This window comes from Lagopus muta, chromosome 20 (genome assembly GCF_023343835.1).
Source record: "Lagopus muta isolate bLagMut1 chromosome 20, bLagMut1 primary, whole genome shotgun sequence".
Classification (NCBI taxonomy): domain Eukaryota; kingdom Metazoa; phylum Chordata; class Aves; order Galliformes; family Phasianidae; genus Lagopus; species Lagopus muta.
The window spans coordinates 1138277-1163191 of NC_064452.1; the positions used below are offsets into that span (position 1 = coordinate 1138277).

Here is a 24915-nt window from a genome sequence, read left to right on the forward strand (position 1 = left end):
CCGCTGCTCTGCCCCAAGGCTGCTGCCCCTCTGTGGGCAGCGCAGCACTGCGTTCCCCCCTGGCCTCACTGCTTAGCCTCATGGTCTCCCAAGGAGACTGCAGCCTTCTCATTTCCAATCCCCTTCAGCTCTGATGTGCAGACACTGCTGACCTCAGTGCTCCTGGCTGGTGACCCTTTGTGGCACCCTGTGCGTTGCTGGGCAGCAGGGCAGTTACCTGCACAGGACCTGTTCACTCTTCACTTCCCTCTCCCCTTCTTTTTCTTTTGTGAGGATGCAGCCGCCAGTTTGCCTTGCTAGGTCAGACAGGTTCTCTTTTCTGTCACAGCAGCTATGTCCTACGCTCAGCAGAAAGGGACGTTTTCCTCTGCTCATGCTCAATGTCAGCCCTAAACCCCGCTCTTGACCCGGCTGCATCCCCACAAGGAGGTGACGGCCGAGGGCTCTCAGTCTCTGTTCCCATTGGTGGGGCCGTGCCAGATCCCTTGGCTGCTTTTGATGACCTCATCCGTTCTTGAATATTTTTTTTTATGAATTGGGACCTGAGCCATGGGAAACGAGCAAACGTAAAAGTCTGAGTGCTGCAAACTCCTCCTAGACAACTTCACTATCAGTGTCACATTTCTTTTAAATCCACCTGACATTTTTTTGCGTGTACAGCATTTTTGTCTTATAAACGCATTTTTTAAAGTAAAGCCATCGGGGGGACATTTTTATCTTACATTTGACATGGGGGGGGGGGGGGGGGATTAACTTGGAAGGAAAGCGAGCCAACGAAAAATCGGCAGGAGAGGGTTTTAGTGCCTTCCCGTTTGGTTCATGCACAAGTCTGAGATTTTTCCAGTTTCCAACCTGTTGCCACCAGCCTTTCCTCCCTGCTGACCAGAGATCAAGGCGCTAAGGCCGTCAGCTCAGCCCGACCCGCTGCTCAGCAGCCAGTGCCCGGCTGTCCCAGGTGACCGCGGTGCTCCGACGGCTCCCAGCGCGGCTGGACCTCGGGCGCCTGTGCCGGCTTGGAGCCCCGCGCCCCGACAACCCCTTACTGTACTTTATACTTGCCAGTATAACGAATCTAGTAACGCAAGCTACTGACCTTGATGGTGAGTGTGAGCAGTTATGTTTTGTTGTTTTCTCTCTTGCTTGGTTGGGGCTGCTGTGAGAGAGGGTGTCTCTGAGGCATACTTTCCGGCCTCTCTTACACTCGGACGTGCACACCTCCTCTCAAACACTCTTCTGAGCGCTCTCAGCGGGAAGGTTTGTCCACACCTATTAATCCTCTCTCAGTGTCCAGCTTCTTGTTAGTAGCAGCTGGTTGCATGTTTTTTGCTTGTTCAGACGAAACGGTTCAAGAAACGACTCATATCAACTCTTGAGAAATGTCTCTATTTTTTTGTACACTTTCTTTCTTTTGATGTTTTTATTAATTTCCCTTACTTAAAAAACAAAACACCTGTCGTCCCGTAAAACATTTCACATCTCCCCTTGCCTGTTCTTAGAGTGTATGTATCTGTGGGACTGAACTAAATGCATGCACTGTAGTAGTCGTACTGGTAGCAGTAGATGTAGTTGTAGAACATGCATTGTTGAGTTGATATTATAGGTGCCATCAATGTGAAATAGCGCGGCAGTTAAAAGCATAGCCTTGGTCTGACTGAGAGCGTAGGGCTATTAACAAAGCAGAGAGCTGCTAAAGGCTTGGATCCATAGTCCTGCATTTGTTAAATCCCATTATCTGGAAGTTTAAATTGAACGCAGCTGTAGGCTGTACAAGAACCCGCACATGCTGTTATGTTGATAGTAAATTTGCCGTATTTTTTCAAATTAAACCCCCTAGGAATTTAAATGCTAAGCATAACAATATTCTCTAATTTTTATTTTATATTAAAAAGATATTTTAAAAATCATTTTACAATCATGGTTCCTCCATCAGCCTGTTACTCGTCCATATTAGCCCATAGAATCATTTGTTAGCAGTTGTAGACCAGATGTGCCGAATGCAAATCACTCCATTTGGGTGTCTAAATAATACCATGTGTGCGAAGCAGCTTCCCGCAGACCGTCCCAAGACATAAAGCAATTGTTTTTAGGTCATAAACCTTAAATCTTGTTATGCAACAGAGACTCTGAGCTAGCAGTGGTTTGTATTCATTGCCATGTCACCGAGCTTAAGGGAGCATTTGTAAATGAAGATGTAATGTTTCATGAATATTGGCATCAGGAGCTTGAGACGAGTTCTGCATCTTTGCCGTCGAGCCAGCGAGCGGCGTTGCTTCCGGTGCCCAGGTGTGTGCACGAGACTTTGGGAACTCTTTCCCAAATGAAGTTTAGTCTGTGGGTTTAGCAGGCAGCAGGTGAGATCCCAATAGAGACTTTGTTTCTCTGTTTCGTTGGCTGGCTGTCAGAGAACGCCCTGCTGGGAGCAGCTGGGGTGTGCAAGGTGTGGGTGCTCCCTGCTTCCTCCTCCTCCTCCTGCGAAGGCACTGTGCTGAGCCCATGGTCCTGCTCTGCTGGGGGCTCTGCGTTCAGCTGCCAGAGGGAATAAGGTTTTCTGGGGGCTTTCGAAGTGTAGTTAAGAATTTGTATCTGCTCCTCACCTCTAACAGAGCATCAAGTAAATCAGCCAAACAACAGCTTGGATGGAGCTGACCCAGAGGCAGCCTGTGCGGAGCAATCGGAGCTGCCCGTATCGCTTCCCTGATTGCTGCCGAGGAGCCGAGGTACTCAGGTATCAAGAGGGAGAATTATGTCCCCTTTTGATCTCGATCTGCCAAGGAGGCAGGGGACCCACTGTTTAATGCGCAAGGCATGTGATGTAGTGAAGAGCGTATCTGAAAGTTAGCAGAGCGACAAATTGTGAGGGGCTTAGGAATCCTTGTCTTACACTTCAGGAAGGTGCTCTAAAAATGTAATATCGCCATTAGGCGCCCATAGTGTTGGCAAATTGCAGCCATAAAGAGCTGGACCACGGCTGGGCTGTGCGGGGGGGTGACACCAGCACGGAGCTGAGCAGGGATGTGCGGAGGTGATGTGGCAGTGAGGGATTTATGCGGCCTGCGGAGAGGGCTCCCTGCGGCACGGCTGCTCAGATGGAACTGCTCCCCTCCTTTTATTTTGCTATATAAAAGTACATAAAATTTAATCCAAGCTATGTAATCTCAAAAGCCAGAACCTAACAAGTGGACCACTTGGGAGCAGCAAGCAGGCTGAAATTTCTCACTCCACTGGAACAGCCGGTAATTATGTGACAGAGGCTGGCAACCGGAGCTCTGCACGGCTGGAGCTTCAAAAAATTAATGGCTGCATCAGATGTTATCTTCTGCTTATCTTCCTAGCAGAGGCAGGCGGTGCTGGAGAGTGGTGCAGGCAGTCAGCAGGGAGGGCTGGGATGGAGAACATCACACCTCTTCATGCACTTGCAGAGGGGGAACACAAAGGCCAGTGTCTGGAAGGAGGTTATAGAGTGCTGGGGGTCTGCCCCTGCCCCGGGTAATGGGTAGGATGAGAGGTGAAGGTCTCATGTTGTGTCAGGGAGGGTCAGGTTGGAGTATGAGGAACGATTTCTTCTCCAAAAGGGCGGTCAGGTGCTGGCACAGGGAATGGGGGGGTCACCGACCCTCCAGGTGTTCCAGATCTGTGGGGATGTGGAGTTGAGGGACACAGTCAGTGTGCGCAGTGGGGTGGCTTGGGGTCAGACTTAGTGATCTTGGAGGTCTTCTCCAAACTTAATGATTCTATGGTTCTGTGATTCTATGTTTTGTATCATCTGGGAGGTCTTGTGCCAATCCAGGCTGGTTCCAGCCCCACAGAGGTTCTCTCCTCTACACGAGCCCCACTCATCAGCTTTTCCTCTTGGGCTGAGCTCCTTCCAGGGCCATGTAGGAAGTTTGGCAGATTTAAAGCCATTTGGTGCTGCTGTGATTAGGCCTCAACCACAGCAGCAATCGCTCTGCACAGGGCTCCTGGCTGAGGTCTGTTGTGGTTTAAATACATCAGCCTTAATCAATAATTTCGTAATAGGAAACCTTGCGCACTTGATAAATCGTCCCCTGTGCAATTAGTGACCACCTCTGATGTGCAGACTTAAGCATGGTGTAAGTTAATCTTTTATGAATTTAGCAGCTAACTTTTAATAGTCTTTTCAATCAGGAGAATTATTTTCAGTGGGAATTAGGTCCCAGCAGAGACCCTGCTGCCTCCAGGCACACAGAGCTGATGCCCCCACAGCCATGGGACGGACTGAGCACAGCGGGCTGAGCCCCGTTAGTGCCACAGCTCTGAGTGTGACATAGCATGCATTTTACAGACCCACCGCTGACCCTCACCCTAAATGCTTTAGAAGTAAGTATGTAATTACAATGCTGTTGGGTTTGTTGGGTTTTTTTCCTGATTTTAGAGAAAGAAAAGTGAAAAAGAAGCAGTGACATTTTTCCTTGCAGCGAGTGCTCGCATGTGCCTGGCTCAGGATTAACACGAGGAGCAGGGTGGATTAGGAGTTTCAGGAGAATGCAGAATTGGTCTTTGGGTGCATAAAGCTGAGCTCTAAAACCAATCCACTCACACAGCTGGGGCTGTTCAGAGGTGTCTCCTGGCAGTTGGAGCCCAGTGCTGTGTGCAGGGGGGGCCCCCGGATGCCCACAGGTGAATGGGTGCCCCAGGCTGAGGGATGGTGTCCCTGCACATCGTGGTGCCTTACAGCCCCAGGGCTGTTGTGATTTTCCTCCTGTATTGTCTGTTACTGTTCAAAAGGCTTCGATTTAAAATTAACGGGAGTGATAGCCAGTTAATGCGTTACAGTAGGAGGCCAGAGTTTCTGTTGCTATGGCAATGGAGTTCGGCTCATTTGTTTTGTAGATGAGTAATTACTACGCAATTAGAGTGGGCTAAAAATAAAGGGGCCTTTTGTTCCCTGTTACTCATTAATATTAATAAAAGACCTGTCCAGGCGGTGGTAAACAATTAATGCAGATGTGGTGCCCATGGTAAAAGTAGCAACAGATTTCATGTTACCCAGCAAGAGGTGAAAGTGGCGTCTCTGCTTAGTTTGGCTGTTGCTCATTTTATATAGAAAAATGATGGGGGAGGCCTGCTGTGCACAGGGTCACACGGCCCAGCCTGCTGCTGGCCGGGCGCTCGATGCTGAGAGCTGCAGCCTCCTGTGTGCACAGGGCAGTGCTGGCTGGCCCTGTGCTGCTGCAGGGTGGGAGCCTCTCAACCAGCCCAGCCCGGGGCAGCGCAGGCACTGCTGCTGGAATGGCAGCCCGGGGTGCCAGCACCAAAAGAGAGCAAGGGGAGATGGTCCCAAGCAATTGGTGCGAAGCATGCAAGCAGCGGAACACAGCAGATTTCAAATGGGCTGTACCATCAGGTGAATGGACTGGAAGGCTGCTGGGCAGGCACTGACACAGGCTGTCCGGTGAGCAGGTGGGTCCCTGTCCTTGGAGGTGTTGCTGGGCCATAGCAGTGTGGCACTTGGGGATGGGCATGGTGGGCATGGTGGGGGTGGGGTTGACTTGGTGGTCTCAGAGGTCTTCTCAAACCTTAATGACAGTGACTGGACATGATGGGTTGGCGGTTGGATCTTCTCCAGCCTTACTGCTTCTGCGACTGATTTGCTGAAGGTGGCAAACAGGACAGCCATTACCTCTCAGATTTACTTGCTGGCCTCCATGTAGGTGGGGGACACGGCTGTAGCCCCCGGTGCTCAGCACCCGCAGCGCTGTGCGGAAACACCACCAGTGAGGGGCAGCAGCACGGCCCAAAACGCTGCTGTGGTGGTTGGGGGATTGCAGAAAAATGGAAACCGCCTCCCTCCCAAAGTGTTTAACTAATGGAGGGAAACGTAGCACAGCCTTTGTAAGGTCGACATTTGTTTGTTGTTAAGGATCTAATTAGAAACATGAGAGGGAGCTGAATGGCTGCTTGCTCGGCTAATTAGCGACATGCACGAAGACCACTTTGAACTTCAAGGACACAAAGCTATTAGCGCTTACATCAAAAATGGATTAAACTTCTGTGCTTTTATAATGATTAAAGATGAGCTGCTCGAGAGGAAATCCTTTTGTGGGGTTGTGACAAGCACTGGCTCCCTGATTGCAGCTCCTACAAGTGGAGCTTTGTGTGGCCTCCGCATCAGCTTGGTGCGCGTGGCACTGCCAACTTGCAGGACAGAGAATGTGATTAGGCAATAAATATTGATCGCTTGCAAAAACGGTACAGCCAAGCTGGAAAGTGCAGGACTTAGAAAAGCTGCACTTGAGTACATGAACGTTGTGCTTTTGTTTTGTTTGTTTGTTTGTTTTTGGCAAATCAGTGGGCAGCTTCCAGATGTGGCTGATGCTTTGAGGAAGCCAAGTGAGGCCTTCAGCAGGAGCAGGTGCTGCTCGCATGCTTGCAGGGTGCACCGAAGGACAGGGGTTGGTTTTTTTAAGCATTTGCTCCACTTGAATTTTGGGTGTACACAACTCTTTGTAACAGCAGGGGAGCACTGGAGCGGAGGCAGGAGCAGTTCCATAGGATGACAATTGTCATCATCACACTGGCACATCCAGCGTGGTGCATAACAGCTGGGACTGCTGCTAGGTGCAGGCCTGGAGGTGTGAATAAGGAGGGGTCAGGCGCTGCCCCGTCCCTGCTCAGTTCCAGCTGTAATTGCTGTGCTTGGGAACCTGCTCACCTCCCGCCGCTTTCTGTCAGTATCCTGGCGATAGTTCGATGTGTGAAGCCATTTCCAAAAGGGCTGCAGAGACAGAACAACCTTTTAAAGTGTGACTGCAGATAGAAAATACGGTACAAATAGTGTCTTGTTAAGGCAGATAGCAGCTCGCGGCGTCTCTCGGCCCCATCACACCAATTTGCTGATGAGCCCCACTTCTGCGGTTTGTCCCTGTGGGTGAGGGGCTGCCCGGCCCTCCCTGGGGCTGTGCTGGGTCTCCACAGGCAGCACCAAAACCTGGCTGTCCTGGGAAGAATGCCTCCAGCTGTCAGCAGTGACAGAGGATCTGCCTGCCGCAGGGCTTACCAAGAGGGGTTTGCTTTTCAGGTCTGCTGGGAAGGAGCACAAGCGAAGCACAGCCCCGTACAGCTCTGCACAGTGCTGTGTTGAGCAGTGTCTCTAATTGCAGTGCTGGGTTCTCTGCTTTCCTGTCTGTCTCCCACTTTTGTGCTCAGCTAGTTGGGAGCTGTTTGTACGCTGCTGTTCTCTAGGATGTCTGTGTGTTTCCAGCTCATTATTTTGGAGACATTTTCTAGTTTGAGCATTGATCTGAACTGGAGGTGTGCCGCGTGCAGTTTGTCTCAGACATAAAATAAAGCTGCATGTAAAAGGGCAGGTAGAGAAAAGTGATGCCTCTGATAGTTTGGCCTGACCACAAACAAATGTGTTTGTGCCTCCAGCAGGAGCTGTGTGCAGTGGCTGGGATATAACAAAAGAGTCTGGATGCAAACACTGAATTCTTAATGCTGTATCTGTGCGCTCCTGCAATCTGAATGGCAAGCAAAAACCAGGAGCACTGACGTCTTATTTCACACTGACATTAATTTGTACATCCATGGCTGAGTAAATCACACTGGGGCAGTTAGCATCTCAGAACAGCAAGGTGCGAGCTCTCTTCAGCTGCAGCAGTGAGTGCTCCAGGAATTAGGGCTGCCCCAGCTCTCCTTGAGGTGGGTGCAGTGCTGGCTACCGGTAGGGTACTTGTGAGGCTCTCAGCACTAATGATTGAGCTTTGCATGCAGTGCAGGAGTTTCTCTGTGCCCCATCCTGTGGCTGTTATTTAAAGTATCAGCATCACACTGTGCCTGCTGGTCCATTAGTCATGCACGAAGATGTGGTCATTGGTGTTCATGCTTCAGGACACATGGGATGCCTGAGAAATCAGGAGGGAAGCAATCTGTGCTGCACCAGTAGCCCTGGTTTTTAGTGGTGTCCTCTGCAGCATTTGTACTTGGTTCTTTCAAAGTCAGTGCAGCAGGTTTGAATGCTTGGGTGCCTCTTGGGGAAATTCCCAACTTCCAGGTACTGCAGCACAGTGTCAGAGGTTTAAGGAAGTAGCTGAAAGCATCCTTTGCTCCACATGGCTGCCTGTAGTTACCGTGATATCTCATGGAATTAGATCTAACTACTCCTTAGCTACAGGTGCTGTTCCTTCTGCAAAAATCCAGGCAGATCCTCTGAACTGCCATGAATCAAATTAAATCCCAGGTGAGCTGAATCAAATGCCCCAAGCATGGTGTTGTTGCTGTCCCAGCTGTCCCCCTGGCCCATTCCCTGCCCCGATCCATAGCCGTTCCATCACCATGCTAAATGTTACCCTATTGTTTCCTCCTTCAAGCTGGAAGCTGATGTTTGCAGCACACTAGATGAATTTTTCATAAAGATAAAAACAGCCTAATCTTGTGAGCTTTGAGTCTTGGTAGTGGGTAATGGCTTTGATTTAAAGCATTTTGTCTTAATGATAGTTATATTGAAAATTTCCTGCTGCTTTCAAGCACGTGGAGTTATTATCATAAACATTGGTGGTAGAAATGCCTGCCAAATTGCGCGTGGCTGTTTATGGCAGATGAGAGAGTCATGCAGAAATTAGAGCTCTGGATCAACAAGTTGTCAGAAGCGTGTTGGTACAGAAGGGCTCCGTCAGGGCGCGGAGGAGCAGCGTGCTGTGGCTCTGCGCCGGGCGCAGGGAGAACTGCGGGCAGGGGCTGAACGGCCGCTTCCACTTGGCTCGCTTCTTTGTGTTATTCCTTGTGTGGAGCCTCTTGTGTTTGCTTCTCTTGGAAACATGAGCAGGTGCGTGCTTTGTAAATGAGGATGTGTTTCTAGGGGAATATTTCACTCTTCTCTCCTTTTTTTTTTACACGTGTAGCTTTGCTCTTTGTGCTCTGTTCAGCAGCATCTTCCAGCAATGCCAGAAGCAGATGAGCTCAGCAGCACTGATTGTGTCCCAGGGAATATGAGCCCTCCCCGGGAGGTGGTTGATTGTCATTGGGCAGTCCTCAGGAGTGCTGCCTCAGTGCTTGCTGATGGTGCCGGCCGCTTTGCTCTGGTGCCTGCGGGAGGGGACGGCCATGGGGACGGCTGTGGGCAAGGAGCAGCTGCAGGCAGTGCTCGGCTGCTCTCTCCGTGAGGAGATGCATTTCTGGCTGCGATGACAGGGTGCTGTATTTCATCCTGAAGTATTCTGCCTCTTCTTGAGGAGGAAATGCAGTAAATCATGGGTGGTTTCTTGCAAAGTTGAGGTTTTCCTTCTGCCTGTGTAGTAGTAGGGAGTGCAGCCACGGGTTGTGCGCTGTTCTTCGCGTTGCTTTTTCTTCAACTTTTGAAATCTTTGTAGAATAATTGTAAAACAAGCACAGCAGTGATTACTGAACCCTTTCCCTCTCTCTTTACCTTCACTGACTTGAGTTTATTTGGGTGGGATTTTAGCATCCAGCTTGCTGTGCTTTACCCATCTGTTTCCGTCTCCCCTCCCAGAGAGGCATCTGAATCCTCGTTAGTGCAATGCACAGCTTGCTAAGGCAAATGTCATAATGAATCCTGACTTAGAAATTTCTCAAGAGTTCATCAGAAGAGAGTTTATCTTTCAGTGGTGACCTTTCCTGTTGCACGTGGATTAATGTACGATCGGGTCTGTGCTAACACGGCAGTTTGCAGGAATGGGCGCTCGATAAGCGAGCTCCTGGAGCTCCACCTGCTCCCTGCAGCTCTGCTCTGTACCCCACATGCAGCTCTCTGCTGGAACTGTGTGTTGAGAAGTGCCTCACATGCATTCAGTGTGTGCAGAGAGCTCTGCAGAAGGATGCCGAGGTGAGTTAGTAGTCAAAGAACCTTGCTCAGTGTAGTGCTGTCTTGAGGTTACAGATGCATTTTAAAATTAGCTGCAATTTGACATTTATTTTAGCAGAAGGTTCTCTGCTCAGACAGAGCAGTGCTCAGGGAATGAGTGCAGTGAGTGTGCAAGGATCGGTGTCTTCTCTGTAAGGAAAAGCACAGCACATTCTAAGGGAAGGAAGTGCTGCAGGAAGTGTCCCTGTTCTCATCACTCAGCTGCTGTCACTTTTTTTCTTAGGTGTAGGAAGAGCTTCCCCAACCAAGAGGATGGGGCTGTCTGGGCTTGGGGAACGTTGAGGCTGGTTAGCTGTGACTTACAGACACATCTCATCTTTTTCACATCCCTTCCACATCGATCTGATGCAGGGCTTTGTGGTGACACCTGGGGCTGAAAATCATGCATAGTGGAAACCGTTGTGTTGGAGGTACCAAGTCATAGTTTCAGGGCTGTGAAAACATCCCGTGCAGGATGGTTTCCTGTGCAATCAGTTGATAAATTGGAGCTCAATTCCGATCCTGGAAACAGGTGCGGTGTCTGCCACAGCTTCCCGAGTGCTTGAGGTGGGAGGGCATCGCCCGCTGGGACCCACAGGAAAGCAGTAGGGCTCTGCTCCAGCACTGACCAGAGCGATCTGCAGCTCGCTGCTCTCCTCCAGCACAGCACAATCCCTGCCAGTTTGCCAGCAGTGCACTTCCCAACATCCACCCGTGGTTATTTCCAGCTCTGTCTGCAGGATGTCTGACCAGGGGAATGTCTCAGGTGCTTTGCAGGCCGCGGTGCTTTAATCTCAGTGCTCTGTGCCTCTGCACCCAACAGCACCTGCAGCTCTCAGATGGCTTCTGCTGTGAGCTGACAGCTTTGTCCATCTCCACAGTCTTCATTTTTTTTTGAGGGCTGAAGTGGCATCCAGAGTCAGGAGAGTTTTGTGTTTTGTTTTCTGCTTCATTTCAGTCTCAGATTACTTGCAGGTTTGTGTACAACAGATTTCTTTTCAGGCATTTCTTACCCAAACGCACTGCATTCTGCATGTTGGGAAAGTCATTCAAGGTCCCTTTGCAGTTGTTTCAAAGCGATCATAAAACTGCCTCCAGCTCTAGGTGCGCTTCAGTGCAGCTATTGTAAGAAGACAAATATTTAGCAACTCACCATGGCTGAGTGAATCGTTAAAGTACGGCTTTCTCAGGACTGTTTAGTCTCCTGGTAATTATGAGAGCTTTTCTCTTTCATTTATCGGGTCTGGAGCAAAGTGTCAGCTCTGTAAAAGCTTCCAACCCTTTCTGTGAAGTTCTGCAAACAGCTGTTAGCAGGCGGTGCACAAAGTGCTGCCTGGGCACCCCGCGCCCACGGAGCTGTGCGAGCGGAGCGGAGGGCGTGCTTTTGTGTCACACGTTTGTCTGCAGCCACTTCTGTGATCATCAGGATGTAGTACCAAATTGATGCTCAGGAGATAGAAAATTGCCTTTTTCTTACGTTGCATACCTACAATCAGAAGGATGTTGAATAAACAGCTGCCAACTCCTTCCGCACGTATGCAAGCTGGTATTCCTGAATTTCTTAGAGCTGTAAATGGCTGGGGCTGGGCTGCTTTGGGGGATGGAGCATCTCTTTCTGGCTCCTCGCTGCTTGGCTTGCTTTCAGTAAGAGTTTGGGACAGGCTGAGTACATCTTCTTATTGTCTGTGCATGGACTAGTAACTGTGGCTTAATGATGCAGAGGTGCTGCAGTGTGTGTGTGTGTGTGTGTGTGTGTGTGTCTGATCCGCTGCCCCACTCGCACTTGGTTCAGGGGCTGGCTCAGCTCCTCATCCTGCAGCTGCAGAGGCCACAGAGGTGTTCATTCGTAGGACATTCGACTCACAGCACCCCAGCAGCCTTACTCCATGCATCTCACTGGGGCTGGCTGCAGTGCATGAGTCCCACTTGCTGTGGTGCAAAGCAAGGGCAGCCTTTGTGTCACATAGCTGCTGCTGGGTGCCCCACTGCCAGCCCAACCTCTGCTCAGTGCCATTTTGAAATGGTGTAATATTTGATCACTGTATCTCAAAATTAAATGTTGAGGCATTCTACAGGCATGTTCGTGCCAGCCCCGACATGCCATTGCCATCAGTGGGCTGCATCAGAGATTAATATGGCCTTGCACCCCAACTTTGATTTTTAATGAAATGCTCCGTGCACCTCTAGATGAGAGCTGTGTGATTTGGGGACCATGTCTTCTTATTGGTGTGATTTGCACTTTTTCCCAGCAAGCCACATGCTGCAGGAAGGCAGCTGTGCAAGGTGCAGGGCTGCACTGCAGGGCTGGGGGCAGCACGTGGGCTCCACGCAGAGCCCTGCTCACCCCTTGTGCCTCATGCCATGGCTGTCTGCAGCTGTACTCATGCTCTGTGCTTTGGCACCCTCCATCTCTGAAGGATGTGTTAAAGAACGTTAAGGCCAGATTGGATGGGACCCTGGGCAGCCTGGGCTGGTGTTAAATGGGGAGGTTGGTGGCCCTGCATGTGGCAGGGGGTTGGAGATTCCTGATCCTTGAGGTCCCTTCCAACCCTGGCCATTCTGTGATTCTGTGAACGTTCCCCATGTCCCAGCCAGCACGGCCTGCCTGCAGAGCGCTGCATGGGGCTGAAACACCCACATCCATTTTGTTCAACCAGAAGGAAGAAAAGGAGAGGAAAAAAGCACTGGCTTATAGTAATAAAGGGCTTTTGAACATCTCAGCTGGATATTTTTCTTCACGAGTGAGAAGGCCAAATGCTATCTTGACATTTAATCTTTAATAATAAAAAAGGTACTTTGTTTGCCAGTGAATTCCAAAATAATCTGTTTACTCTCTCATGCCTTATTACTTTTAACTTGCCGGCTTAGACGACCTACTTACTTTCCCCTGCTACCACTTTACAGCCACATAAAACCATTTACTTTGCAACATTTACTTCCCTGTCATTGCAGAGCCAACGGTCGCCGTGTTTTTGACTGGTTAATCCTTCGGGTTGAGGAACGCGTGCCGTCAGCACGGTGGGAACGGTCATGGAACCACAGCAGCACGGCGCGTTGCCCCCATTTCTCACTGCTGTGTGCTGCTGCAGTTTGCAGTCAGCCTGCAGCCCGGTTTGCCTCTCGGGAGCCTTGCTGTGGGCCGCTCCTGCGGGGCAGGCGGGACTTGCCCTGCAGTGCTGTTTGTCCCCAATAAACCCTGCTGTGTTGACCTGCAGGCTGTCTGTAAGCTCTTCAGGTGCACGGCGGAGGTAGGCAGGGAGCTGCAGTTGGAGGAGGAGGCTGAGGGAGTCGTGGTGCAGGCTGAGCACAGAGGTGATGTGAGTTGCCAGCGGTGCCCGTTGCACAGCTCCAGGGAGGTTGTGGTGATGCTGTGGCCGTGTGGTCGTTGTGGCTGGTCAGAGCCTGCGTTCAGGGCGTCCTTAAGGGCCGTTTTGGTGTCCAGGGCTGAGCTGCGAGAGTGTGGTCAGTCAGGCTGCGGTGCCAGGTCAGCAGCAGCATGTAGGCAGTGCTCCGTTGGCAGTGCTGTGTCAGCAGGGCCGTGTTGGCAGGTCGTGTTGCAGGACTCTCCCGCTTCCAGCGCCATCCCCATCCGCTCTCCCTGCCGCAGACTTTTCTTTCACATTAAATCCTCTTACTCATAAACTTCACATCCAAGAACAACAGTGAGGAATGGCAGAAGCCTGATCATCTAACATGCTTTAAAATCTAAATCTGTTCTTCAGTATCATTCTTGTTTACATTGTTTTTCTGTCTCAAAAAAAAAAAAAAAAAAAAAAAAAAAGTGAAGGGAGGAAAAAAATAAAATTTACTTCCACATTAGGAGGTGAGTTGCCATACACCCTTTGGAATTCTTTTTTTGCTTTGAATCTTTATTTATTTGTTTAATTTTGGTTGATGTCCCCCCAACGTGGTTTTGGAGATGAAGGTAGGTCTTCGATCTCCAAATCTAAAGAAAGGCAAATTAAATAAAACAATACTCTCCTTGGTCATACCTAAAAAATAAACCCAAACCGTTCCATTCCATACCATTAAAAAAACAAATTAACTATTGAGCTGTTTCTACAGCTTACCAATTTAAAAGGGCAGGTTTTTTTCCAAAGTATCAAATGGATCCAAAATGATTTTACTAGATGCAATTGAAGTTACTTGCTGTCAACATTTTAATATCAATATTACCACAATGTGTAGTCTCAAACTAGTTCCTTTGTAGTTTGCATGGGATGTGAATGCTGTCTCGGCGTGCCCAGACCTAGAGAACTTGTTACTACTGCATGAGCATCAAGTCAGATGTTGAAAAATATCTATTATATTTTGTGATAATTTGGTAAAAATGAGCACCTACAGTCTCTGGTTGCAGTAGTGTGTTGAATGATCGTTCTTTTTTTTTTATATATATTCATATATATATTTTGGAGCTCTAAGCTTCGTAGTAGTACGGGCTGACTATTATTCAGTACTTGCTCTCCTATCGCATGGCCTTGGTTAAGTGTTAGAAGTTGGGCCTAGGCTGTTTATTCTGGTGTTTGGCTTTGTGATAACGGTGCATGCCCGGCGTCTGGCCTCATACCCAGCTTTATTCTCTGCACACCAGTCTTGAATAGCTACAGTGCTCAACCGAATTTTGGCGCACCCGCTTCCCCGGCAGGCTCCAACCCAGCCCGGCCCGGAGGCTTCCCTGGGGCCAACAGCCCTGGGCCCGTCGCAGACCTGTACGGCACGGCCAGCCAGGACTCCGGCGTCGGCAACTACATAAGTGCTGCCAGCCCACAGCCGGGCTCCGGCTTCAGCCACGGGATCGCCGTGAGTACCGCGAGCCGGGAGGGGACGCGATGGGGTTTGGCGTCTTTTTCGATGACGGAACGACGGGCTGCTTTGTGCACGGCTCCTGTAGCCTCCAGCGCTGGGCACAACCCGCTGCAGGTGCTGAGGTTTCCCGCAGCCCTGCACTCTGCTGTCCCAGAGCCGCTGGAGTTGCAGTGCAGACTGGAAACAGTTGTCTGAGCCTTAGCTGCACCAATGTGGTGTGTTTTGAACGGCCCTATTTAACAGATACAAGCTTCTGCTTGTCTAGATGGGCTTCCCATCAGTGGAACGGCCCGTTGAGGCCGGTGTGCTGCTTGCAGGCAGTGTGCCTGGCCTCTCCTCCCACCCAGAGGAGGAGAAGGGTTCCCGGGACACCAGGCCTGCCCGTGTCCCAGCAGTGGCACAGAGCCATGGGGGCTTGGAGCTTCCAGCCCCTGCCCTACCGGCATCGGTGTGCAGCAGAGGATGTGGGCATGGGAGGCGGGCACCGCCTCATCGGGGCACCTTGAGGCAGCTTAGGGGGTTGCTAACAGTCCTTAAAACGTGCAGGTCACAACTAAGTCACTGCTGTTGTGTTGTCAAGTCATTGGAAACGTATTTCTGTCATGCTGCATGGTTCTGCAGGCTCACTAATTACGGGCGATGGAAATTTGCTTAACAAAGCTGCATGCTGTTTTTCAGATTGCACTGTTTTACCTGTGTGTGTTAGCATGAATGTGGTTAAACCGCTTTAGTGGCTGTCAGTCTCCAAAACAGAAAACCAGCAACCTACACTGTTTTCCCTTTTTCCATAAAATGCTGAGAAATCTTTTCCTCTCATAAAATAAACATGTCAAAGTACAGAGAACTCCCCTGAGGTTTTCCAAACTAAAATGACAGTTCTGTTCTTTGACCACGTTGGATGAGCTGGGGGAGCAGGAGCACAGAGCAGACAAAGTTCCTGCAGTGGTGCTGTTTGTACTGCATGAACAGCCAGCATCCAAAGAGCCACAGCAGCCGCTGCCTCCACAAGAGCCCTCATGCTCTGCAGTCCGCTCTGGTCCTGCTGTGCACATGGCCACACAGAGGACGTGGCAGCTTCTTTGGATCAGTTTGTGTACAGAACACAGAGTATGATTATTCTGCTGAGAGAAGGCTACACCAATTCGGACTGACCCCTTCTGAGGCCCCCTTTCCAGTTTCCACCTGAAGACTTACTTGTTTTGGAAAATTTGGGTGGTTTAACCTCGGTGACATCCCAATCTTTCAAGCAGTGAGATGCACGATAAAGGCCACGCAGTCGTGATCTGTCTGCACTAAGACTTCTTCAAAGGCCAGTTAGGATTGGATTTTCAGATTGGCAGCCTCTTAGTTAAGGGGATACCCTTCATACTGGGTGTACTCCAGTAACTGCAAAGGCTCAGGAGCCCTTTTTACCTATATCTTTATTTAACACACTCCATTTACTAACCTGGTTTAGAAACAAAAAAGGGAAAACCCAGAGTTTGTTTTTGTATCTGAGGGAACAAGAAGGTCTTGGAAAGGACCCTGTAGAGTTCAGCACACGGAGTCATTAATGACCAGAACAGCTTTTGGAAATGCATATTCCATATTCATGCTGACAACACAGTCTTTCAAGTCCTTTGATAATTTCTTGCCAAAAATTAATAATCATCTGTTCCCATGTATAGAACACTGATGAACTTAACAATTGTACAATTTTAGGGACCTTTGATTGCAACGGCTTTTACAAATGGATACCATTGAAACGTTACACATGGTTGGTTGCCATCTCACTTGGAGGTATTACAGTATATACCATTTGTACTTCGTGCTAAACTGCCATTTCCCTTATATTTACTTTAAGAGAACAATTTTTTGTTAATCTCCATTCTGTCTTTCCTTGGCCTTTAATCATTCTTTTCTGTGATTCATTTTATTTAAATCAATTTCCTGGGTTGGAAACTGGAAGGCAGATCGGGAGCTCGGGCCCAGTGCACTTAGCACACTAATTTGGAGACTTCAAAACCCCGCAGAAATAAACAGTGATCCCCAAAGCCCTTTGGGGGAACAGCCAAGTGCCAGCATCGTTGTCGGGGGTAGAGATTGGCTACGAATGCACCCAGCTGAAAACAGATGAGCTCCACTGCTTCATTAGAGAGAAACCATCATGCTTAATCAAGGGCTGTACCAGATATCACAGCTAGAAGATAACGTTGTAACCACAGAGCAGTTATCAAGATCTTAAAAAAATTAAAGCTAAGCAAATTAAATTAAAGACATTACCTAAGTAATGCGTCCTTGGATCGCTGCCAGTTTCCTACCCTTTGAACTAAGCTCAAGTTAATTAAATGTTTAATTTTTTTGTTATTTTTTGGCCTTTGGCATATCCATCTTAGCAAACAAATATTCTTACACTGAGAGCAGCGTAGATTGGGAAAGTCAGTCAATGGAAACAGAAAGGTGTACGCACTGAGTGCATGGATTCACCGTTAGAGCTCGTGATCCAGGCAGACAGATGCGATGTGACATCTTTCATTTCTTCCTTAGCCTTTAGCCCAGCACTGCCCTATCTCAGTGTGCAATCAGGGCTGGAGGCAGGCTGGGGATGGGACCTGTGGAACACACGCAGGGGCTTTAAGCTGTGTAAAGATAAACGTATAGGTAGCTACTGGCAAAAAAAAAGGGGGTTGCTATTTATTCTTCATCTCCCTATATATACAAGATTATCTGAAAGTCTTTGGACGGATTTGGTCCACCACGTGCTATGTTGTGGGAAAGGAAAGAGGTGCCCATGCGCTCCTGCTTCAATCCCTGTTAGTGGCTGCACGTATCCTGTGTGTTCTCGGGCTGATTTGTCAGATCCATCGTGTTCTGTGGGCCGCCAGCCTGAGCACGTGGGAGGTTTGAGCAGAACATCGTAATTCAAACTAATAACGCTGCAGTGAGGGCAGTGCTCATCAGATTAATATATTGTAATCATTTTACACTTACCACAGCACATCAAACTATAACCATCATTTACCGGCCAGTATTAAAACTCAAGCCATTAATGACTTAAAAACAGAGAGTGCTTTTACTGTTGCTCGTTACTAATGAAAATAGATTTAGAGAGGAGGAAATGAGCCTTGCTATTAACTCTTCCAGGGCCGCCAGGTCTGAAGATCCCGGGGCGCGCATCCCTCGCGCCGTGCAGCGCTTGGGGCAGTCGGGGTGGCCCAGGGCCGCCTGCAGCCCCCGCTGCTCATGGCCCTGCTGGCTGCACACAGCGTTCAATGCGGGCAGCAGCCGCAGCGCCAGGCGTTGCGCCTCCCCTTAGAACGTAGCCCCGGAGTGCGGCAGAGCGCCCAGGAGGACGTTGTCCCCTTGGGGAAAAGCTGGCCACCTCATGTCCCTGAAGCGCGGTCTGCCTGCACAGCCCCAGCTGACCCTTCCCCTGTCCTGTGTGCTCCTCTCCTCGCAGAGTCTCTCTGGATGTCCGGGCAAAACGGGGCGAAGTTTCTGAGCGGTCCCACGGTGAGGTGACATCGTCAGACTTCAGCACTACATCTTCACCAACAGCAAACGAACTGGAGGTGGCACTCGACGGACTTGGGCTGTTTAAAAAAATCTCTCTCATCATCTCATGAATCTGCTGTACTATAAAAACAACAGCTTTTAAAAGTATGTATATAAAATCCATTTCTTGTTCGTTTTATTTTCTCAAAGGGTTTCCCCCCCTTTTTAAACCTACTCGACCCACATTTTTTGGTAGCGTTTTGACATAGTCTCGTAGCCACGTAGACCTAATTCTTTGTGTATCTCGTAGGAGCCTAACCATAGCCTAGCTGTTTATATTAAGGTTTTCTTTTGTTTCCCCCCCCGTGTCCCCCAGTCTCTGTAGTTGCTGTCATTGCAGGACGTGGGGCTGTGGAGCACGCGGGTCGTCCCCCCTCCTTTTGTTTGTGCCGTCTTCGTTCACCCGGTTCTATTTTCGGCAATAAGGCAGGGACGACAGACTTTTGGGCGTCCTTTTTCTATAAGTGCTTTTTTTTTGTTGAAAGAGGTGATATAAGGTTTTTTGAAATCGTGAATTCTGAAAAAAAAAAAAGAAACAAAAAAAAAAAAAAAAAAAAAAAAAAAGAAACACAACCAAACACTGTAAATACGATTCCATTACGTACATATAAACTATTCAGAAAGAGAAATACAAACTATTTTTGTGATGGAGTCAGTCTAAGGCAGTTTCTCTATTAAAACAGAAGACACAGCGCAGGTGTGGCCTCGAGGTTGGCGCTGCGCCCCGCGCTCTGCCTGTTGCTCATACGTGCGCAGCTTCCCCGTGACGGCCTCGTTGTCTTTTTAATTTAAAAACTGCTTTTCCCAAGACTGAAAAAGAAGCTCCGGTTTTCCTATTTATCGCATTTAAGGTTCGAAGCACACAGCTGCTCCGCGTTGCTGCTCCCAGCGCAGGCGGAGCGGCGCAGAGCTCGCATGGGTACCTTTGTTATCCATCACTTTCTGTGTTATTAACAAATTAGGAAAGCGACTTTGGTTTGTCTGGTTTTTTTTTTTTTTTTTTTTTTTTTTTTTTTTTTTGGGAATACCTCAGTGCTACAAGTTTCACCCTAGAAGCAACGGAAGATTTTAATTTATTGTAGTTGTAAACAGAATTTAAAAAAAAAAAAAGAAAAAAAAAATAAAAGTATAAAACATCATTGCACTGTGACTGGTAGGGGAAAAACTGACAGTTTCCTATTTGCACATGTTTAATATTTGGCTGTTATATATATGGTCCTCTGTTGGGGGAGGAAACTTATGAAGGATATTTTTTAATTTAATTTTTTTAATATTGGTAAATAGGCCTGCAACAGCAACTAGAAGTACAACACGGTAGGTGGCATTAAGAACATACTGTAGTGTGGATATATTTCTTCTTTTTTTAACGTAATATTGACGAGTTTTATTAATATTTTTTTAAATTGTTACGTTTATAAATTTGGTACTTTAGGTACAGCCAGTATAAGACACTGAATGCGACATTTGTTAAAAGAGCTGCTGCACTCCTATTTTTGTAAATTTTACTAACGAGTAGAATAACGTAGCCGTTCAGTAGACAAGGTAGAGAAGGCATCTGCAATGGAAGTGAGGCACCGTACTGCGAACCAGAAGGAGAAAACCTTGGGTTTTTCCTTATTTTTGAGAACAGAATCATGCTTTTTTGTGTAATGTTTTCGGTTGGTTTTCTTTCTTATTTCCGAACAACCAGGTTTAAGCAAGATGCTGGACGCTTTTTAAATATTGAGACTTGATCAAGTGATACATAAACGAAACCATTCTTTAAAAAAAAAAATGAAAAAAAAAAAAAAAAGCAACAAACCAAATTCCCTGAGGTTCAGTGTACAGTCAGGGGATTTTTTATGGCTATTTTGTCAATGTTGATGATGTACTGTACTACCGGTTGGTTTTCCTCTCCATTCCCTGTCACCTCATAGAATATTCTTTGTTGATCATTGTTGTATGTTAATAGTGTATAAAATGGCTATCTTGTAAGAGTGCTGTCCTGATGCTAGTGTAGTGAATCTTCCCCTCCTCTCTTCCTCTTCTAGTACATATTGGTAGGTGTATCGTAATTAAGGTTAAAAATTTAGATGTAGTTATTCAGATTTAGGACCAGTAAGGATAGAACTTTCTCTTATTTAAGAAAAAAAAAAAACTTGCTAATAATTTTGGGAAGGTTTTCCTCGTTTGCTTTCTTTTCCTTCCTTTCCTCTTCTATTGTTTTTCTTTTTGTTGTTGTTGTTCTTTTCCTTTGCTGATCTGATGCGGTTTCAACTAACCAAAGGTCTCACGATGTTAAAAATGCTGGCAAACTCTTACGGCATTTTGTAGATCCCCACCCTTTGAGAGGGGATGTGCCATACTACCTTAAATGCTAACGCTAGATATGCAAAACTGGATTTTTTTAATTTATTTTTTAAAAGAGGGAGGCACGGTATATTAAAACGATTTTACTAAGAGAAAAAAAAAACATATTTTTTTAAGAATGCTCAGAAGAAATTGCTAATCTGTGTGAATATGTTTTAGATGTTTATATACCTTTTGAGAAGTCCCAGTGGCCCATAGCACAAATGTCTTGGAACCCGGTACGTCTCGATGTGGCTCCCCATGCTGAGGCTCCGTTAGTCCCCGCTCACCTCGGAGTCCATTCCCAAGGGGCTCTGTTCCCTCCTTCCCTCACCCGGGGTTCTGTGCCCTTGCTGGCACAGCAGCTCAGCACGCCTCGCTTCCAGTGCAGCGCAGCGCCTGGCGGCCGCCTGCCCCCAGCTCCCACAGAGCAGCCGTGGGCCGGGGCTGAGCGCAGCAGGAGCTGCAGAACCCCAGCAGTTCAGTTCCCCTCCCCACTAAAACATAAGAAGTCGTTTGCGATGGGCTCACTTACAGCGAAGCCTGATCTGTCCCTTTTTTCGTTTCTTACACTCATCGGTGTTCATTCTAAGTTGAATTTGTAGCTTGGACTTTAAGGTAGCATGGCTCTCTTGCTGTATTTTCTTTTCCCATTGTACAGCAGCGTTCATTCAGCTGGTGAATGTCACACATCTCGCTAGAGTAGTCAACCATTGGGTAGCTGTTGGTATGACCTGAAAGGTGTTCGCGTTTCTTTTCCCCCTCCCTGCTCCGAATCCTCCGACGCTGTTTCCATCGTGGGTGCGAATGAGGGCTCGTGCTGCACCACCGCCGCGTTGCGCTCTGCCGCTCAGCGCAGCCTAACCCCGAATAAAGCAATAGCGTTTCCTCCATTTCTCTGAAGGCCAGCCATGGTTACGTATGATATTGCATACGAAACTGTTTACAAACACAAACAGAACACTAACTCGTAGCTGTCTTTTACGCTATGGAAATGTCTCTCGGGTGGAATTTTTTGAATTCTGTTTGTTGTTTTTTTTTAGTGTTTGTTTTGGTTTGTTTTTTAAGCAAAATAGTTCCGACAGAAAACTGAGGGTCGATCAGTGTAAAGACGGGATGCATCGAAGACACACCGCGGGCCCGGGGTCTGCGCGTACACTGTAGAGTTTCATACGTACAGAATCGAAGTCGAACCCATTTCTGTGTGTGAACACTACGTGAGGAGATTCTGTAAGCTAAGCAATACTTTAATACTGTAATAAAATTACCAAAAAAAAATAATAATAAAAAAAATAAGTAGTTTGAGAGAGTCAAGGTGCGCCGCGGTGCAGCTCCGCCGAGCCGGGCGGCTGCAGGCAGCGCTGCGGGGCCGCCGCTCTGTGTGTCACTGCAGCGGGGAGCAAAGCTGCGTCGTTCTGTCGTGCGAGGTCCGAACTCCATCAGTGCTAGAGTGCGAGTCGAAGCGTTTCAGGTGGTCATAAATGTACCTAAATATACTATGGCACAGTGGCGAGCCTAGCCCTTCCTTTTATACTTTAGTATGAACTGATGAGAACTTTGGTAGTGACTTTTTTTTTATATATATACATATATATATGTATCTATATATATCAAGCATCTTTCAGGTCTCTGTGTATGGCTTTCTGAAGCCCTGTTGTAAAATACTATGTGGATGGGGGTCTCTCACATCACAGATGTGGAAAGTATAATTTTATATTTGTATTTTCAAATAAATAAGTTTGTGAAAGGTTTCCATCCTCTACTGTGGTCCAGAAATCAATGTGTTTGTCTGACAAAAAAAATACAATAAACTGTTTTGAACAGATCTCCTTGTCCCTGTCGTTTGGGGCTGGCAGTGGGGGCAGGGAGCGCTCGGATCTGGGCTGGGAGTGAAGGGGGGGAGGAGGCTGCAGTGTGTGGGGTGGGGGGGAGAGCAGCCACATCACCCATCGTTCAGCAAACATCTCTGAATGATGAGTGCAGGGTGGGTGGGGGGGGGGTGATGCCCAGAGCTCCGCTCCTTCTACACAACAGGGTCTGTGTCAAAATGTACATTTCTACACCAACGACAAAATAAGATTTTGTGTTCACCTCCCAGCTATTGAAATCAATTTGCAGCTAAAAGCAGAGTTGTAAAATAAGCGAAATTTTCCCTTCTCTGTCAAATCAGTGTCCCGATAAAGAGAACAAGGGACATAAACATGATTTGCGTCCCTCTACTCCTGGCATAAAGCGTTTATTGCTGAGCCTCAGTGCAGGGTCTGTAAGTCAGTTGTGCTCTGAGCTCTCAGTGCCCCCATCCTCCACTGCCCGGCCACAGGGACCTGGAGCTGGGACTCCCCAAAGATGGGATCCTCGAGTTGAGACCCTGGAGCTGGAACCCCCTGGGGATGGGATCCTGGATTTGGGATCCCCGCCACCGCCGCTCCCTGCAGGCTGCGGCTCAGCAGCAGAAGCCAATCCAGCACTTATTAATTATGAGCTTAAGCACTTCCCTTCATGGCTATTTACAAGGGCCGCCCCGTTATTAATAAGGAATAACACAATGGGGCAGTTTTAAAGCCCATTTGTTCCGCAGGGCATCTGGGCACACAACAGCAGTGCCCCAGGAGGGCTGTGACTGTGCGTCCATGGACAAAGCCCCAGATCCCCCCAGCATCCCACATTCAGCCGCATTACATACCATAAGACATGAGCAGTTAATTGCAAGTGTGCTGGGGTTGGACCTGAGCTGGTAAATGGAGGATCCAACATCCAGGAGCCAGAGTGGGAGGGTGGCAGTGGCCATCCCGTGTCCCATTGCCACCAGGCACTAATTGCTGTGACATATTGGCTGGCACTCGCCTGGGGAGCGGGTGAGAGAAGCCTGCGTGTTGCTCCTGCTCAATAATAATTACTGATTAAAAACGAGTTAAAAAGGCAATGAAGATGGAGACGTGCATTAACCAAGCGACCCCCGCCCTGAGCCAGCTGTGGGGAGATGGCATTACAGAGCCAGCACTTGAGGCATCACACGAAGGGTGGCTCAGATCCCCCCAGATCTGCTGTGCAGCGGTGCCACAGCTGCCCCAGCTCCCACAGCCCCATCCCTGGGAGCAGAGCAGCACCGGATGGGACTGGAGAACTGCTCTGCTCAGGAGCAGCATGGGGAGGGCTCTGTTTTCCAAAAGGAGTCTGAATAAGTGTTTTTCCTTTCCAGTTACTGCACTTCACTCGCAGCTCCTGACAGCTTTGAAAATGGCTCCAATTGAAATCATCATTTCATATTGATTTTGGGCTTTTTCTTCCCTCCCCTGACAGCGATGCACCGAAGGTGTTTTCGAGTGTTACTGAAATAGAAAGCTGCTCTTCCCCCGGAGCTCCTGGCTCCCTCCCCAGCTGTCCCAGGTGTCCCCATGCACAGGGGGCAGTGCTCAAGGCCTGACACTGTTCCATGGGTCCCAGTCCCATTCCAATCCTCCTCTCCCAAACGCAGAGGCTCCTGATACACAATGTAAACACCAGCAAGAATAGCAGGCACGAGAAAGCATGTATCTGTCTCTGTCTTTTTGTCTTTTGCCTGGGGTGCGTTTGAGCCACTAATAGAAACACACAGGACTTGCACAGGGCTTTGCATCATCAAAGCCAGGCAGTGTTTTGTTCCTCCTCTGCCCTTTTTATCCAGAGATCCAAAGCACTTGTTTCCATTATCTCAGCACCTTCTACAGGTGGGAAATACCTCTTTTGTCACAAAAGAGCAAATCCGGATGGGGCTGTGGCTGCCCTGTTCTGTCCCCTGCAGCCCCACTAACTTGGACCCCCGGCTTGGTCCCAGTAAAGCAGGGGCTCTCGGACTCCAGCACTGCCAGTAGTGATGACGGTGACACCGCAAGTGCACCCTCTCCTCCTTCTGCCACATCGACCTGTGCACAGCAGCACCGGGAATCTCGAGCAGAGGAAGGTCAGCAGCACAGCGCCCATCTCTGCCCCTCCACACATCCCTCTGTGTGCCGCAGTTTGCATCACTCACAATAAAACGCGGTCCCAGATGCCGCCCTTGGGGAGCGCAGAGATGAAGGCATTCCGCTGGGAGCCAGCACTAACAATGCTGAGCCATTAGCAATCAGCATATCGGCACGGCATTGCGGCCGCTTCATAGAAAATCAAGAGGCAAAATAATTGAGTCAATAGCGATACGCAAGGATTGCTCCTTCAGCCCCATTCTTCTGCTAACAATTCTTCAGCAGGGCTGAACATTCAAAAGCTCAGGGAATCAAAAAAGAATTGATTTGATTCAGAGCTGCAGCCCGGGCTGTATTTAACACATCATTTCTGCTTGCTCTACATAGAACAGAAGGGCTGCCTTATGGCAGCGAGGCACCAAGGGCAGGGCCGGGTCCCAGAGCAGCAGAGCAGCACCCATCGCACTCAGGATTGGCTCCACGCGG

At 48.6% G+C, this 24915-nt stretch overlaps 1 protein-coding gene across 15 annotated transcripts in view; it reads left to right on the forward strand.

Moving 5' to 3' along the window:
- MSI2 (musashi RNA binding protein 2) overlaps positions 1-18673 on the forward strand; it is a 184098-nt gene extending 165425 nt beyond the window's left edge. For 2 of the 15 annotated variants that reach the window (XM_048967182.1, XM_048967167.1), the window contains 3 exons: positions 14412-14620; positions 16328-16405; positions 18066-18667. In XM_048967182.1, the coding sequence (XP_048823139.1) occupies positions 14412-14620; positions 16328-16369 (251 nt within the window). In that variant the 3' untranslated portion in view covers positions 16370-16405; positions 18066-18667. Of the gene's footprint in view, positions 1-1162; positions 1255-2603; positions 2725-14411; positions 14621-16327; positions 16406-18065 lie in introns of those variants that run through there. The other 13 variants (XM_048967175.1, XM_048967178.1, XM_048967170.1 and 10 more) reach the window with 10 other exon arrangements.
- The last annotated feature ends 6242 nt before the right edge of the window (positions 18674-24915 follow it).